Genomic DNA, 15,212 nt, shown 5'->3' with positions numbered 1-15,212 from the left:
ACACTTCGGGATTTTCTTTATAGAAATCAGAGCAAGATGTACGGGCCTCCCTGGCACTCGGCCGCCCATGGAGCTTTTATGGCACCTATCCTGCCCTGAGCCCTCAGTGGCTCCCTCCTTTTTAAAATCCACCTCCTTCTTAGCATGTAGTGGCCACAGCTGACCTTTCCACTCCTGACTCTGGTCTGAGCAATGCCAAGTGCTGTGGCATGACCTTCTACTTGGTAGGAACCCTCAAGTTAATCCGATGCCTAGTTCCATTTCTCAGGGAGCTGTGAGAAATCAATGATGCTCTTCGTGTTACCTATCCAGTGTGACCCTAGTGTGGGTTGAACTGCATCTCCCAAAAAAGAGATGTTGAATTCCTAAGCTCTGGTATCTCAGAATGTGACCTTATTTGGACATAAGGTCCATGCAGATGTCATCAAATTGAGATGCAGTCATGAGGGTGGGCCCTCACCCAGTGTAACTGGGGTCCTTACAAGAAAGGGAAGTTTGAACAGTGACAGACCTGCACAGAGGGAAGCCCACGTGCAGAGACATGGAGAATGTCACCTGAAGAACGGAGATGTTGCCACAAGCCAAGGAATGTCTGGGGCCACCTGAAGCTGACAGAGGCAAGGGAGGACTCTCCCCACCACCTCTAGGCTGTGGGGGCGCCAAGGCCCTGCTGGCAGCTTGATTAAAGACTTCTCCTCCCCAGAACTGTGAGATGATAGGTTTCTGTTGTTCTAAGGCACCCCGTTTACGACACTTTGTTTGGGCAGCCCTAGGCAACTGATACAAATGTCAATCTTCTGAAATAGATTGTTTTGAATCCAGATGTAATCCTTTGCATTTGACTTTGATTTCTTCTTACTTTGGTGCTTATTTCCGGCTTGTTGAGATAGTCATAAGTAATGATTTTGTAACTTACTTCTCTGATCTCAGTCTGTTACCAACAAAGTAGGGATAATAAATATGCCTAGCTTGCCGAGGGCTCTATGAGAGCATATAAGCAAAGCTCATGTAAACGTGAAAATACTATGGGAACATAATGTTAATTCTATCATCCATCTTGTCTGCTATATCCTTCGACTCTGTGTCATCCTAAAATATGACTGGCATGCCTCCCATTACTCCAGTAAGACATGTATAAAAATACCATGTAAGGCAGGCTCAGGCTTGGACCCTTCTGGCCTGCCCTCTACAAACAGCCCTCTTGCAAAGCCAACATCCAGGCACCCCAGCAGACTTTGGGGGCATTATGGTTAAATCCACTGTGAATTGACCAGCCAAGGTCACTTTTTAAAAAATGTTTATTTATTTTTGAGAGAGAGCACAGGTGGGAAAGGGGCAGAGAGAGGGGTACAGAAAATCCAAAGTAGGCTCCTCACTGACAGCAGCAATCCTGATGTGGGGCTCGAACTCCTGAACTGCGAGATCATGACCTGAACCAAAGTCAGGTGCTCAACTGAGGCACCCAGGCACCCAGGCATGGTCACATTTCCCATCTTGTTCAGGAGGATGATATCAAAGACTTTCAATTGCTTTGCTGGAATAAAGATACCTAACGCTGTTGCATTTCTCTGGTCTATTGGTCTAGAAATGAAGTTAATTGGCTCCAAGTGATTACCATTTTCCCCCAGTGTTCACAAAATACCTTTTCATAAAAACGTCTAGAAATTGCTTTAACAGCACCTACCTCCAAGTATCCCAAATCTACATTTTCCCTATTTTTGAATACGGGGAGACTGTCTGCCCATCTCCCATCGCTTGGTGTCACTGCTGGTTTCTGGAAATCCAAATTACCAAGTAGTGGGCACAGCAGATTTTTTAGTAACCTGACATGTAGTTCACCTGGGCCCAGACCAGTGACTGCACACTGGACTGCCAGGAACTTTACATAACAGTGATGCTGGCCCCACATCAGAGATTCAGTGTCACTGCTCAGGGATCCGGCCCAGGGAATGGCCTGTCCTAGCTCCCCAGGTGAGCTTTATCAAGTGCAACTGATTTGCATTTGACTTTGATTTCTTCTTATTTTGGTACTTATTTCTGGCTTGTAATGACTTATTTCTCCCTTGGAAATCAGTTCATCTTTACTGGGTTTTGCCCTAATCTTTGTACTTCTAAGAGACTTCTCTTTGGGGAAAAGTTAGAGACAAGGTAACAGCCTTGCTTTTTGTCACTGGTAACAAAGCAGTTCTCCATCCTGCCTGTGCATCAGAAACAAAGGGAACCTGGGCAAGGAGCCCTGGTGCACTGCTGGTGGGAACCCAAACTGGCCGTGGCTGCTCTGGAAAACAATGTGGAGCGTCCTCAAAAAGGTAAGAATAGAACTACCCTGTGATGCAGTAATCACTGCTGGGTATTTACCCAAAGAAAACACTAGTTCAAAGGGATACATGCACCTCTAAGTTTACAGCAGTGTTATTTACAAGAGCCAACATATGGATGCAGCCCAAGTGTCCACTGACTGATGAATGAAGAGGTCATACACACACACACACACACACACACACACACACACACACGCATACTGGAACATTACTCAGCCACAAAAAGAATGCAATCTTGCCATTTGCAATGACGTGGATGGAACTAGAGAGTATACTGCAAGTGAAATAAGTCAGTCAGAGAAAGACAAATACCATATGTGGAATTTAAGAAACAAAACAAGGGGAAGAAAAAGAAAAAAGGGAGGCAAACCAAGAAACAGACTCTCAACTCTAGAGAGCAAACTGATGGTTACCAGGGGGGAGATAAGTGAGGGTGAAGGAGGGCACGTGTCATGATGAGCCCCAGGGGGAGTAAAATAAAAACTTAAAAACAAAACAACAAAAAATCCAACAATGCGCCCACATGGACACCTGGGCCTTGCCCCACACCTCACTAATTGGACCATCCAGCGGTGCGGCCCAGACCTGTGTATGTTTTAAAGCTTCCCAAGTGATCCCGACAGGCAGCCTGACTGGGTCCCTCTGTGTAAAGGAGCAGTGGGTCTCTTTCTTCCTTCTTTTCCTTGGCAGTTGCAAAAGGCCTTTTTGTGGCTTAAAAGCCTATGTAGGGCTGTAGTTGCTGTGGATTTGGCTTCCTCTCAAGTTCACACTGTATATTGGCATTCCTTCTCAATTTCATGCCCTCCTTTCCTTATTTGATATTAGCCTTTATAAACTGGGACATCCAAGAGCTCACTGGGAAGCATACTGGTGTCTCCAGGTGCTGCCTCTGAGAGGCAGTGCAGCTCAGTAGGTTAGCACGAGAGCTCTGGGGCCAGACTGCCTGGATTTCACTTCTGCATCTCTCCAGCTTTGTGGCTTTGGGCAAATCACGTCTTCTCTGGGCCTTACTTTCATCATCTGTAAAATGGGGATGCTGGTAGCTCTCCCTGTATATTCGTTATAAGGAGTAAGTGAAGTAATACATTTAAGTGGTGAGAACAGCACATGGTATAGAAGAAATGTAAATTATTAGCATTGCTTCCTCATCATTATTTATCACAACTGTATGGTTAGAACAAACAGCACTGTCTTTGGGATGATCCTTGAGAGCGATTTCTACTTGATCTTGGTTCACAGAACAGTCACTATTTCACCTGGACACCCTGGGTGCTTTCTTGTCCCCCCCCCCCCCCCCACTCTGCTCTACAATGAACAGTCTGCTCTCAAAAGCTAAGAGCCACATGTGTGACACTCCCACAAAGAACATTCCTGATTTTTTTTTGTCTTCCTGCCTTTGTTTTTCTTTCCTCATTTTCACTGATATTATATTTAGAGTATGTCCTTTATATATCCTGGTGGGCCATCTTTAAACTTTCAAGAATAAAGCAAGATAAGAAAAACAAGAAGAAGAAAGAAGACAAATTTTACTTTTGGCGCTGCTGGCTGTGATGTCATCTCTCCTCTGTAACGAGCAGGGTGTGAGTGTGTGTGTTGGGGGGGGGGGAGCCTGGGGAATTTGGAGCTGTTAGAGACTGGGGCACGGTGGGCACCACACGGTGATGACCCCTGTAGGAACAAGACCCGGGGCTTCCAGGGCTTCTGAACGTCAAGAAATGCTCCAGTTACATTTTCACATTAGAGGTCCTAATTTTTATTTTATTTAAAAAAATTTTTTTTAACATTTATTCATTTTTGAGAGACAGCACGCAAGTGGGGGTGGGGCAGAGAGAGAGGGAGACACAGAATCCGAAGCAGGCTCCAGGCTCTGAGCTGTCAGCACGGAGCCTGAGGTGGGGCTCGAACTCACAAACCGTGAGATCATGACCTGAGCTGAAGTCGATGCTTAACCAACTGAGCCACCCAGGTGCCCCCAAACCCACAGAACTTTAAAAGGAGAGCCCAAGACACCACTCCCTGGAGTCCCCTGCTTAACATGGTCAAGTGGGGAGCTCATCAAGGTGATTTTCAAAGTCGCTTTTACCTCTAAATTTTACAGCTCAATTATTTTTTTAAGTTTATTTATTTTGAGAGCGAGAGCAGAGGAGGGACAGAGAGAGAGAGAGGAAGAGAGTGAATCCCAAGCAGGCTCTGCACCGTCAGCACAGAGCCTGACACGGGCTCAAACTCACGAACCGTGAGATCATGACCTGAGCCAAAACCAAGAGTCAGACACTTAAACAACTGAGTCCCCCGGGGCACCGCATACAGCTCAATTATTTTAAGTAAAGTGTTTCAAGCAAGCCTCTTAACCTGGATTCTCACTCTTAAAGCAGGGGTGGCAAATGTTCTCCAAAGGGCCATACAGTAAATCTTTAAGTTTTGTGGGCCACAGGATCTCTGTTACAATCACTCCACTCTGCTGTCGTGGCTCAAAGGCAGCCGCAGACAGTTGCACAAGTGTGACTTTACGTATGGACGCAGAACTTTACATATGGATACTGACATTCGAACTTCATATACTGTTCATGTGTCATGAAACATTCTTCTTCAACCATTTAAGAAAAATGTAAAAACCATTCCTAGACCGAGGGCTGCACAAAAAGAGGCAGTGGGCTGGATTCAGCCTGTGGGCCAATTTGCAAAGCCTTGTGCTAGGGAATGGACTTCAGGGCTTCGTGAGCCTCGTACGGTACAGCATGTTGTGCATGTGGAAACATCTCACTGCAGCAGATTCTTGAAGGGGCAGTGATTTGATTGCTAAGAACCACAGATTTGAAAGTTTCCCTTTGAATAAAACCTGAATCTGTCCAACGTATGATAACTCTGAGGAATCCACATAGAGAAGAAAGATTCTCAGGACATGAGTTGTCCCCTTGGACCATGGCGAGGGGGTCCCCAGCACGGGGCGTTCCCTCTGGTGTATTCAGTGCTCTGCCGGAAGGCTGAAGCGACTCTATGAAAATGGGAAAAGTCCCCCGGACACAGACTGTGTATCTGAGGCTCTTTCCAGAAGGTTCTTTTAAGGCCAGGTGAAGTCATTTGTATCAGAGTCTTAACTCCACAGACAGCATTTCTTCATTCCTTTTAGGGAAGGAGGCATTTCTGTGCGGCTCTGAAGGGTGGTACTTCTACCTGCTCGAACCCTTCGGGCCTTCCAAAGTCCACCCACATGCACACCTTTGGCTGTGACAATTTGATTCTAAAATTTGGTGACACATGCATAATGCATACATTTCAGCCAAGAGTCATTTTGAGCCACGTGGGTAGGGAGAAGTCCTCATTGTCTGTACGGTGCACATGGCTGCTTGATGACATTCAGTCTGGAGTTTATAACCAGCCTGGAGGTGCCTCTAAGCGGCCTGTGAATCTTGGCTTCCCGGTGAGGCAGGCATCTCACCAGCGCTGCCTGGCTCAGAGCTAGGGCCTTGCCAGCTCCCGGTTAATTAAATGGACCCTGCTGCATCCCCAGAGGATGGCAAAGTGCAACGGCTTTGTTCAAAAGGTGAGCCTGCCCTCTGAGACCAGCAATGAGAATAAGGGAGAGTCCACCGCCCTCTCAAAATGCTGTAAAGGAGTTCTGAAACCATTCCTGAGGCCACAAGGCTTCCATTCTGCCACTAAAGACAGGGTCTGGCGCTACCACGTGGGAAGGAAATGCCCCTTGTATCAGTTCCCTTTCCTGGGGAACCATTCCCAGCCTAGGCTGGTCCCCCCCATACCCCTCGGTTGTCCCGTGCCTCTCTTTCCTGGTACTCCTCATAACTAGCACTAAATAATGACGCACTGGGCATCTCTCTTGAATTCCTAGCGTCGTCGTACAGAGCCTGGCACACTTGTTCCCGCACATGAAAACGTCACTAAAGCCCACGGATGGAGGTTTTTTCAGGTGCTGGGCTCTGCGCTAATTGTTTCCCCTGCCTTATTCACTCTTGCTCACCCCTACCCCATGGGTAGCGAGCACCGCCACAGACCCCACTGGAGAGACTGGGAAACAGTTTGCCCAAGGTGCAGCCGGGACTGAATTCAGGTGTCCTAACACCAAGGCCCATGCTCCTGACATGTGCCGTCCTGCCTCCCTCCGAGAGGCATCGGTGCGTTCATGCGCGCGATGGGCTGCTGCACGGAGCCCAGCACAGGCACGCTGTTCAGAGCTTTCCACCAATAGCCTTGTTATTTGCATTACAAATGCACACCTGCAATCTTCCCTGTACGTGAAGCCACCATCCCCACTACAGCTCATAGGGTCATTTCTTAGACATGAGGAGCGAAGAGGGGCCTAGCCCTTCAGAACTTTTTAGTATGACCAACAGTAAGAAAGACATTTTGTCTATAACCTAGTGCACATCACCTCATCCCATCAGCCCAAGAAATGATTCAGCAAGCCATAGTTTACCTAGATTGCATTCTGTGCTATAGTCTGATATTCTACTTATTCTTTAAAAACTTTTTTTAACGTTCATTTATTTTTGAGAGAGACAGAGTGTGAGAGGGGGAGGGGCAGAGAGAGAGAAGGAGACACAGAATCTGAAGCAGGCTCCAGGCTCCAAGCTGTCGGCACAGAGTCCGATGCGAGGCTCGAACCCACAGACCGCGAGATCATGCCTGAGCCAAAGTCAGACGCTTAACCGACTGAGCCACCCAGGCGTCCCATGATATCCTACTTATTCTATTCTGTTTGATTCTACTTGACCTGACCCTACTCTACCCTATCTTAGTCTTTATTACACTTCTTTCTTCACCTGACTCCTTAAATTGACTTCATACCCTACTGCTGCGGAGACCCTGAAGTAGGGCAAAGGGACACTCAGTCGGGGTGTCTGGAACTGACAACATGCGGAAAACCTGGGTGGATAGCCAGCCATAAAAAGGCTCAGGAGGAGACAGCACCCTACATGCTGTGGCCCGCCCGAGGCCTGAGCGCCCGAGCTGGGCTCTGCAGGGAGCTGGCCCCACACAGCGGGACGTGCCGCGGCAGGACCTGTGCCCGGTGATGCATCAGGAGCCCGTGTTCTCCAGCTGAAAGTGGGGAGGCCCACAGCGGCAAACCTGGCCCCATTCTGCTTCTAATCGTGCAGCCCTTTTTCATGTAGCATCTACTTTTCAAAGCAGTGTCATGGTTGACGCCTGTTGGGTTGACATCTATCTAATTCCAGGGACGTTTTGGTGCCCAAAGAAACTTTTCAATCTGGTCCTGGCAAAAGCCCTGTTCCTCCACTCACCAATACCACCCCCCTTATTTATGAAAATGTTCTAGATAGAAATCAGTTCTCTTGGCCCGGAATGTATTGTTGCTCTGCCTGCTGGCTTTGAAACGGGAACTGTAAACACCCGAATATATGCCTCTCAAGTCAAGATGAGGTCACCCACCTCTCCTACCATTCAACACTTTCAGGTTTCCCAATGCAGGATCTTATCACCCTAAATTCTGAGGCATAAACTGGAACAGATCTTGGGCCATAGAAGGTGACAAGAGAATTTAGAGCTGGAGCTAAGAGAGAAGTATTCTCTGGAAAAACACTGTCGACCTATAGAACTTATTCATTCATTCACAGTATATGTTACAACACCTACTACGTGCCAGGAGTTGCTGAGGACGCTGCTGTGCACAAAACAGATAACAATCCCTCCCCTGACAAATTAACCAGAGCAGGCTAGTTGTTGGTGTTGGGTGATGGGCACATGGGGATTCTCTCTACTTCTGTACACGTTTGACGTTTTCCATGGTAAAAAATTAAAAATATAATTCCTAAATCTCACACACATGGATGCTGAGTGAAAGAAGCCAGACACAAAATCACAAAACAGCACACACTACACAGCTCCATATATATGTGTGCGTACACACACACACACACACACACACACACACACACACACGAAACTCTAGAAGACAGATCTACTCTCCAGTGACAGAAAGCAGATCAGGGACTGCCTTGGGGCACAGGGCACCTGGGAACAGTTTGGGGTAGAGATCTTTCACTGTGCTGGCGTAACATGGGTGCATCCATTTGTTAAAATGCGTCAAAATGCACATTTTAAATGGGTTAAATTTTATTCTATGTAAATTTTATTATAATAAAATTGATTTCCAAAAACCTCCAATCCCTGCCCTCATAGGCTGTAAGACTTTTTAGGGATTATGTAAGTCCCTCATTTTATAGGAAGGGAGCAGAGAAATTCAGTGATTTGCTCCGAGTCTCAAAGATATAAAAAACAGAGGGACCAGCACCCAGCCCTGTCCAGTGTTTTCCTCTTAGCTCGTTGCCTCTGATACAAAGTGGGGGCTAAATTCTGGAATCTCATGTTTTGGGGTGACTATATTCTGAAACTTTTGGTGGATCACCCACATCCCAGGTGCCTGGGTACCTGCAGCCTGAATCTGCCATGCCTCCCCCAGGAAGACCACCTGTGGTTTCCAAATACTAGCTAAGATGCGGGAGGGGTGGGGAGGGAGTTTGGCTGAGGCCCCAAGTCAAGGTCTGCTTTATTTCCTGAGTCATCGCAGTTGGTAAGCCCCTCTGTGGGCTTATATTCCCATCTCCCTACTCAAGGCGAGTATCATATCTCATTGTCCCTGCCATTCTTCACCTTCTTCCACACCTAGCGGGGCTCACACACCTGACATTCAAGCTCTGTGCACCGATAAAACCCCTTTGGGGTGGAGCAGGTCCCAGAAAGAAGAGGCCAGAATAATGTGGGGGTCTAAGTCCCGCAGGCCGGGATCACCTCGCTCTGAGAGTGAGGCTGATGTGGAACTGTAATGATGTGCCACAGACCTAATGTGTGTTTGTCAAATCCCAGAATTCCAGAAGAATGTCTGAGTGTCGAGTTTAAGCTAAATCCAATTCTGTTAACATCCACTATCCTGGCACAAACAGTGGGGAGTAAACAGGGCACTAATGCCCCCGTCCCCCAATGCAAGCTGGGTTTCCAAGAGCTTCTTTCCTCCATGATAGCCAGCTGTGCCCCCTTGGAGGCTGGCGTGGGTGGGGAGCACCCCCAACCCCTTGGTGCACAGTCTCCCTTGGTGTCTGCACCCCTCAGAGAGCAAATGCTGGTTGGAGGCCTGGAGGCCTGAACCCCCCACCTGGGGAAGGTTTGAGCTTCTATCTGCTTCTACTTAGATGCACATTATCCAGCCTGGGACCACTGCCCCTCTTTTCCTGGCTGCCAGACCACCACCCCGGGTGGGACCTTCTATGAGACTGCAAGTGGCCAGTGGCTCCGGTGGCCCACAGAGGCCCTGTCAGCTGGCCTGTCCAGGGAGGCTTTCCTCTTCACATCACCTTTCCTCCCTGCCCCCTAACCTTAAGAGGTAAACCCCAAGACCCCTGCCCTGAGTCAAGGCCTGCATTTTGTACTGTGCCTGGTATTCCCCAAGCACTTTATGTTTGAGGCTCCTCCTGCCACTGGAACCCCTCAGGATGGTAGCATTCAGGTGATTCTTCTTCTTTCTTTTTTTTTAAATTTTGTTTAATGTTTATTTTTGAGAGACAGAAAGACACAGAGCATGATTGGGGGGTGGGGTGCAGAGACAGAGGGAGACACAGAATCCGAAGCAGGCTCCAGGCTCCAAGCTGTCAGCACAGAGCCTGATGTGGGGCTTGAACCCACGAACTGTGAGATCATGACCTGAGCTGAAGTCTGACACTTAACCAACTGAGCCACCCAGGCGCCTCTATAGGTGATTCTTCTTATGTCAACCAGCCTTCTCCCCTACAGCTTCACAGAGGGTACAAAGTACATGCTCACTAAATTCCTGCTGAAAAGACCTGATGTGAATCCTGCCTTGCCCTCCCCTGCTGCCATGCCTCTTCCCGGTAGCTCTCTGTCCCTAATCCTTTTTGGCTTTCTCTGCCCAGATCCAGCTCCTCCGGAGAACCTTCCTTCCTTCAGTCACACACAGCCCAGTAGGTCCCACGCTCCCCGGCAGGCTGTGTTACCTCAGGTGCTAGTGGGGTGGGGAGGAGATTAAATTCAATATACACTAGTTCGATGAACCCATGAAGGCAAATCTCAACTGAACAGCTACGAAGTTATAAATGAAAACTTCGGAGCTTACAGAAATGCCCAGCCCAGCCCAGGGCTCAAATTCCTCCCCTAGGGTAGTGGGTGGGAGCACCAAAGTGATGTGCAGGTTGGGCTATAGGAACGCTCCTGCAGGCAGAATTCCCAGACAGAGAAATCCCTTGTGCAGAGTCAAAGATGCCCCACTGAGGCTGTTTAGCTTAGAAACACTTGGGAACCCTCCGTGTTCCTACGGCCACGGTCATGGGGTCTCATCAGACTGCCAGCACTTTAGGGCTGGGCTGCACGACTGTGCTCGGCAAACAAGACCAGTGAGGACAGGGGCAGGGGAAGTAAAGGTGGTGGCAAGGTCACACCATAAAAGGGGGACAGACCCTGCGGGGAAACTTGGGGTTCCTCAAGGGGCATTAGGGCCGGGGTGAATCTCTGTCTTGCCCTATCTCCTGTCTCCCTGTGCTCTCCCATCCCAGACCAGGGGCAGGGCCGGAATGAAGCTCCAGAAGGCTCTCTGCGGGGACTGGATGGTGCTCTTTGCTAGTCCTCTGCCTTGCAATGGCAGCTTCCCCGACCACATGGTGTCATCCCTCATGTGAACCCCTGGCCTCTCCGGGAACTGAGCCCTCTCTAGCCCCCTTGGCTTAGACCCCCGGGGTCTCCAGTACTGTCAGCTTTAGCTCTGTCCCAGCACCCCCTGTATCCCAAGGAATGTGCTAATCACTTCACTTGATTTGCTTTTCACTCCTCACAGACATTCGACGTGGCACATACTAGTATCCCTGTTCTATGGATCGGCTCACTGAGGCTCGGAGAGGTGAGACGACTCTCCCAAGATCCTGCAGCCCTAGTTGGAACCTGGCCGCCTCTGATTCCACAGCCTAGCCTCCATATACTGCACTGCCTCCTTAGCTCTTGATTCCTGACGCGAGCGGGAGAAGGAGGGGCTTTGACAGGCTGGGTGGGGATGGTGACTGGAGAGAAGAACTAAAATTCATAGGGAATCTACAGGTTTATCTAATCCTGTTCATAATTTTATGACTGGATATTTTTATCCCTATTTTACAGATAAGGAGCTCAGGCCCAAGGAGGCCAGGTGTCTGCAGATGAAGTGAACTCCCGGGCTTACATGGCTAACCCACGACAGCAATTTTGTTCCAACCCAAGTCTCTCTGCGGTCAAAGCCGGTACCGGTCCACTGTGCCATGTCACTACCTGGGCCAACTGCCAGAAACAGCTTCCTGGACATTTCCCATGATGCCCTCTAGGCCCGGACTGGTGTCCTGGCTCTTTGCAGGACCTTGCAGCCTCTTGGAGACGAAGGGCTCCCACTCTGGCCTGGACACAGTCCGGGGGGATGTACTCACTGATGTCTCTAGGCACTGGCCGGGTCCCGTCCCTGCTCTGCTAGGTGGAGGAGGAGGACAGCCTTTGCTGGTCACCTGGGACTCTGTCTTCATGGGGCCCACTAACAGGTGGTCTCCTGGGTGGGTTGACGAGCTTCAGGGGAAAGGGTTGCCTTTGCCTGCTCAGCAGGGCTTCTCCTCAGGCTGCTACATTGGTGAGGTTGTGAGGGTCTCAAACCCACTTCCCGGTTTTCTCTCAGCACAGCCCGGTCATGCAGGAGCATGCAGGAAAGGCCTCCCTCGAGGGTCCCGCCATGCAGTGTGGACGACTGGATGGAAACAGATCATGGGGTTGGAAGGGCCTCCATGTCACCGGGCCTGAGAGGGCTCACCTACCTGGACAGACTCCCCATTCAGGAGGCCTTACCTTAAAGAGGGACATTCACACTGAAGCAAACTTGAAAAGAGAGAACACGTACACAAAGAGAAGTTTACTTGGCCGGCATTTCCCTCATTGCCCTTGGCTTTCACTGAGGATAGCTAGGTTTCTGGGGAGGCAGATCTCTCCCCCCTCCACTGGCTTCCCCCAATTCCAGCGCTGGAGCCCTGGGAGCCATAATCTCGGAGCCTAATGCTTTTTGGGTGCAAGAGGAGTGCCCAGGAAAGAAGCCTGGAGCGAGACAATACCTCCAAGATCCGCACGGTCACATGATACCGTTCAAACACACCGAACCCATCACTCTGCCCTCTGTGGTCCCCAGAGAAGGTGAGCTCACCAGTAACACAAAAGCAAAATGTGCTACATTTATTGGCTACTGGATGATGCCATCACCTTGGAACTAAATCCCCAGTGGGACAGACGAATGAACTCTATGCCGGGAGATTTTTTTCCAGCATCAAAGGCCTTGGCTCCAGCCTTACTGGCTTCTCTAGCCCTCCAACCGCTGCTGGGGTGCCTGCCACCCACCCTGTGTGCCCTTGCCGTGAGGCCAGCCACCTCCAGAAATCGATCTGAATACAAGGATGGCAGAGTCTTTGGTTTGGTGTTGACGGCACATCGCTTGTGCAAAATCAGTTGCAAACGTGGGTGGCCAGAGGGTAGACAGGACGAATATAAAAGGGAAAGTGAGGGCGGGAGAATACAAGATAGTTGGCAGGACGAACGAGACGAAATCCCCACATTGAAGCAGAGGCCACTAAAAAATGTCCCGAGGTGGGGGTTAGTGCAAATGGGCCTAAACCCGAAGGCAGGCAATCCAGTCGGACTAATGACAGCTGGTGAGTCAGGGCAGGGGTTAGACAGGGAGGCTCAGGCGCGAGGGAGCAGAAATCTAAGCTTAGCAAACGTCTTGAGAAGGTAAAGGCCTGGAGGGGACAGCAGCCACCTGAGGTCTGTGAGGGAACTGGACCAGAGGCCAGAGGCCAGCTAGGGATCTGGACAATCTCGGTGAGATCTTTGAAGGGATGAGGACTCCTACGGAGGGGATGGAAACCAGGCCTGGGAACCTGCCATATCCTCAGCCCCTACGGGGGCGACTGAGCCACCCTAGTCTTCAGCAGAGCCAGCCTGGGCAGTGTACAGGTTTCCTCTCCCACCACAGGCTGTGCCGTGGAGGAGCTTCATCCCTGCCGCGCGCGCGAGCGGGAAGAGTCCGGAGATGCAGAAAACATACCACGGAGTCCTGGCTCTTCTTAAGCCCTGGCGCCTGGATGACGTGACCTCACCTGGCCTCACTCCAGCACCTCCCACCAGACAGAACCAACTCCCTCCTGAATCAAGACAGGCAGGACACCCCCAAGGCCCTTAGACTCGGTATGGCCGGCTCATCCAGTGGGGTGGTCGCTATCCTGCTGTTTTCTGGGGGTGGCGGCCTTTTGCTGTGATGTCAACAGGACGTGGGTAGGAGCTAGTGGAGCTAGCCCAAGACAAAGGAGCCCCAGGGTTCCCTCTGTGACTGAACGCCCAGGGCGGGGGGTTGGCATGAGGAGATTAGAGGGTTTCTGTGTATCTCGTTTCACTGCCTTCTAAAACACACACCCCGTGTCTTCTTGAGGCCACCGCCAAATTGCAAGGCTCGCACACTTGTCCTCTCCCTTCTCAAGGAGGCTGTCTGTCTCTAAGATCCAGGAAGCTCACACTGCCCTGTCCGCTTCTTCCCAATGTCAGGCTCCAAAGCAACTTTCCTTCCTCCCACTGTCACAACCTTTCCTTCTCAGCTCTCCTCAAAGGGCATCGATGTGCCCTAAGGTTATGCGACACCCTCAGCCGGCGGACAGCCTATCTTGTGATGGAACCCCTCCCCTGTAAACAGAAGATGACTTCTGTGGGATGCACTTCAGCCCCCAGTGTCTCTCCCGTGACCACTCGTGGGTGGCTATCTATTTTGCCTGTTGGTAACTGGCCCTACTTACAGAGCATAGCCACCCCCACTGCTGGTATCTGAGCCAGGAGGGCCTGGCTACCCGTGGTCCCCCCAGGGTTAATCCTGAGTTAGTAAGAGGTGGGTGTTGGCTTCTTAAAACCTTGTGTGAGTTACACGTGGGTCTTGCAAGGCTTTCAGACACGGGAACTAGAGTATGTTTGTCACTGTGGTGGGCTTGAATTCAACTTAAAATTCATTTCTGCTGTGAACAAGCCCACAGAGGACTCAGGGTGGTACCATCAACATTTTTCAGAAAAGAGCTTTCAACTTAGGGGCAGTCTCAGGCAGACCTTTCCAACCTGCTAAGGAGATGTAGGCTATTCTTTTCTTTCCCATTTTGATATTTCTCCAGAGACAAATCTCTAGGATATAAATGAGATCAGAGACTTAAAAGAACTTGAATACATCTTTAAAGACCTGTAGCTGAGAACTCTGTATGGAACATTATTCGGCTCAAAATGTGACCAGAGACACCTGTTGCACAATGGAAGTTTCCTTTCTTATCCTTCTTTCGGATGGCCTCTCTCTTCCAAACGGAATTCAAACCAGCCGGATAAACGCTCTCCCTGCCTCCTCCCCACCCCAACCCCCAACAGTGTTAAGGATAACTCTGGAGTTCTGTGGGGGTGAGCAGGGACTTGCACAGAAGGTGACGTGTGAGGTAAGGATGAACTCAGTCTTTGGGAATGCTGACTCAGACAGTTGGACACTGTTGGGAGCTCCTGAACAGCCCCTGCCCTCACTCTCTGCCATCCTCTCAGGGGATGGTCTGGCCCCAGGAAGCCTACTTGAGTCCTTCGGCAAAGGAAGCGCAGAGAGTCCTGCCCTCCTGTCCCACACTGGAGGCTCGGGAGAGACCCAAGGGAGGGAAGCACGGGTCCCTTGTGCTCCGGGTGGAGTCCCACCTGACCTCCAGGTCAGCCTGACTCCCTCACCCAGAGATGTACTTCTGCTGCTGGTTCCCAGGGACCCTCTCCCACCCTGGCCCACAGGAGCACCTGCACGCCAGGCCGGCTACCCCTGCCTGTCCAGGCCGGGTGAGGCCTGTCTACCAGTGG

General features: G+C 50.3%; 1 protein-coding gene across 2 annotated transcripts in view; it reads right to left on the bottom strand.

The window, feature by feature from the left end:
* Positions 1-15,212, bottom strand: part of PRKCE (protein kinase C epsilon) — a 501,273-nt gene that overhangs the window by 9,397 nt on the left and 476,664 nt on the right. Inside the window, exon 15 of one of the 2 annotated variants that reach the window (XM_043603305.1) lies at positions 12,159-12,188. The exons of the other annotated variant lie outside the window; for it this stretch is intronic. Within the exon in view, the coding sequence (XP_043459240.1) occupies positions 12,174-12,188 (15 nt within the window). The 3' untranslated portion in view covers positions 12,159-12,173. Of the gene's footprint in view, positions 1-12,158; positions 12,189-15,212 lie in introns of those variants that run through there. 2 annotated transcript variants of the gene reach the window in all.

This window comes from Prionailurus bengalensis, chromosome A3, assembly GCF_016509475.1.
Source record: "Prionailurus bengalensis isolate Pbe53 chromosome A3, Fcat_Pben_1.1_paternal_pri, whole genome shotgun sequence".
NCBI classification, from domain to species: Eukaryota; Metazoa; Chordata; class Mammalia; order Carnivora; family Felidae; genus Prionailurus; species Prionailurus bengalensis.
Note: the sequence above shows the minus strand (reverse complement) of the source record. Positions and strands in the feature narration are given on the sequence as shown.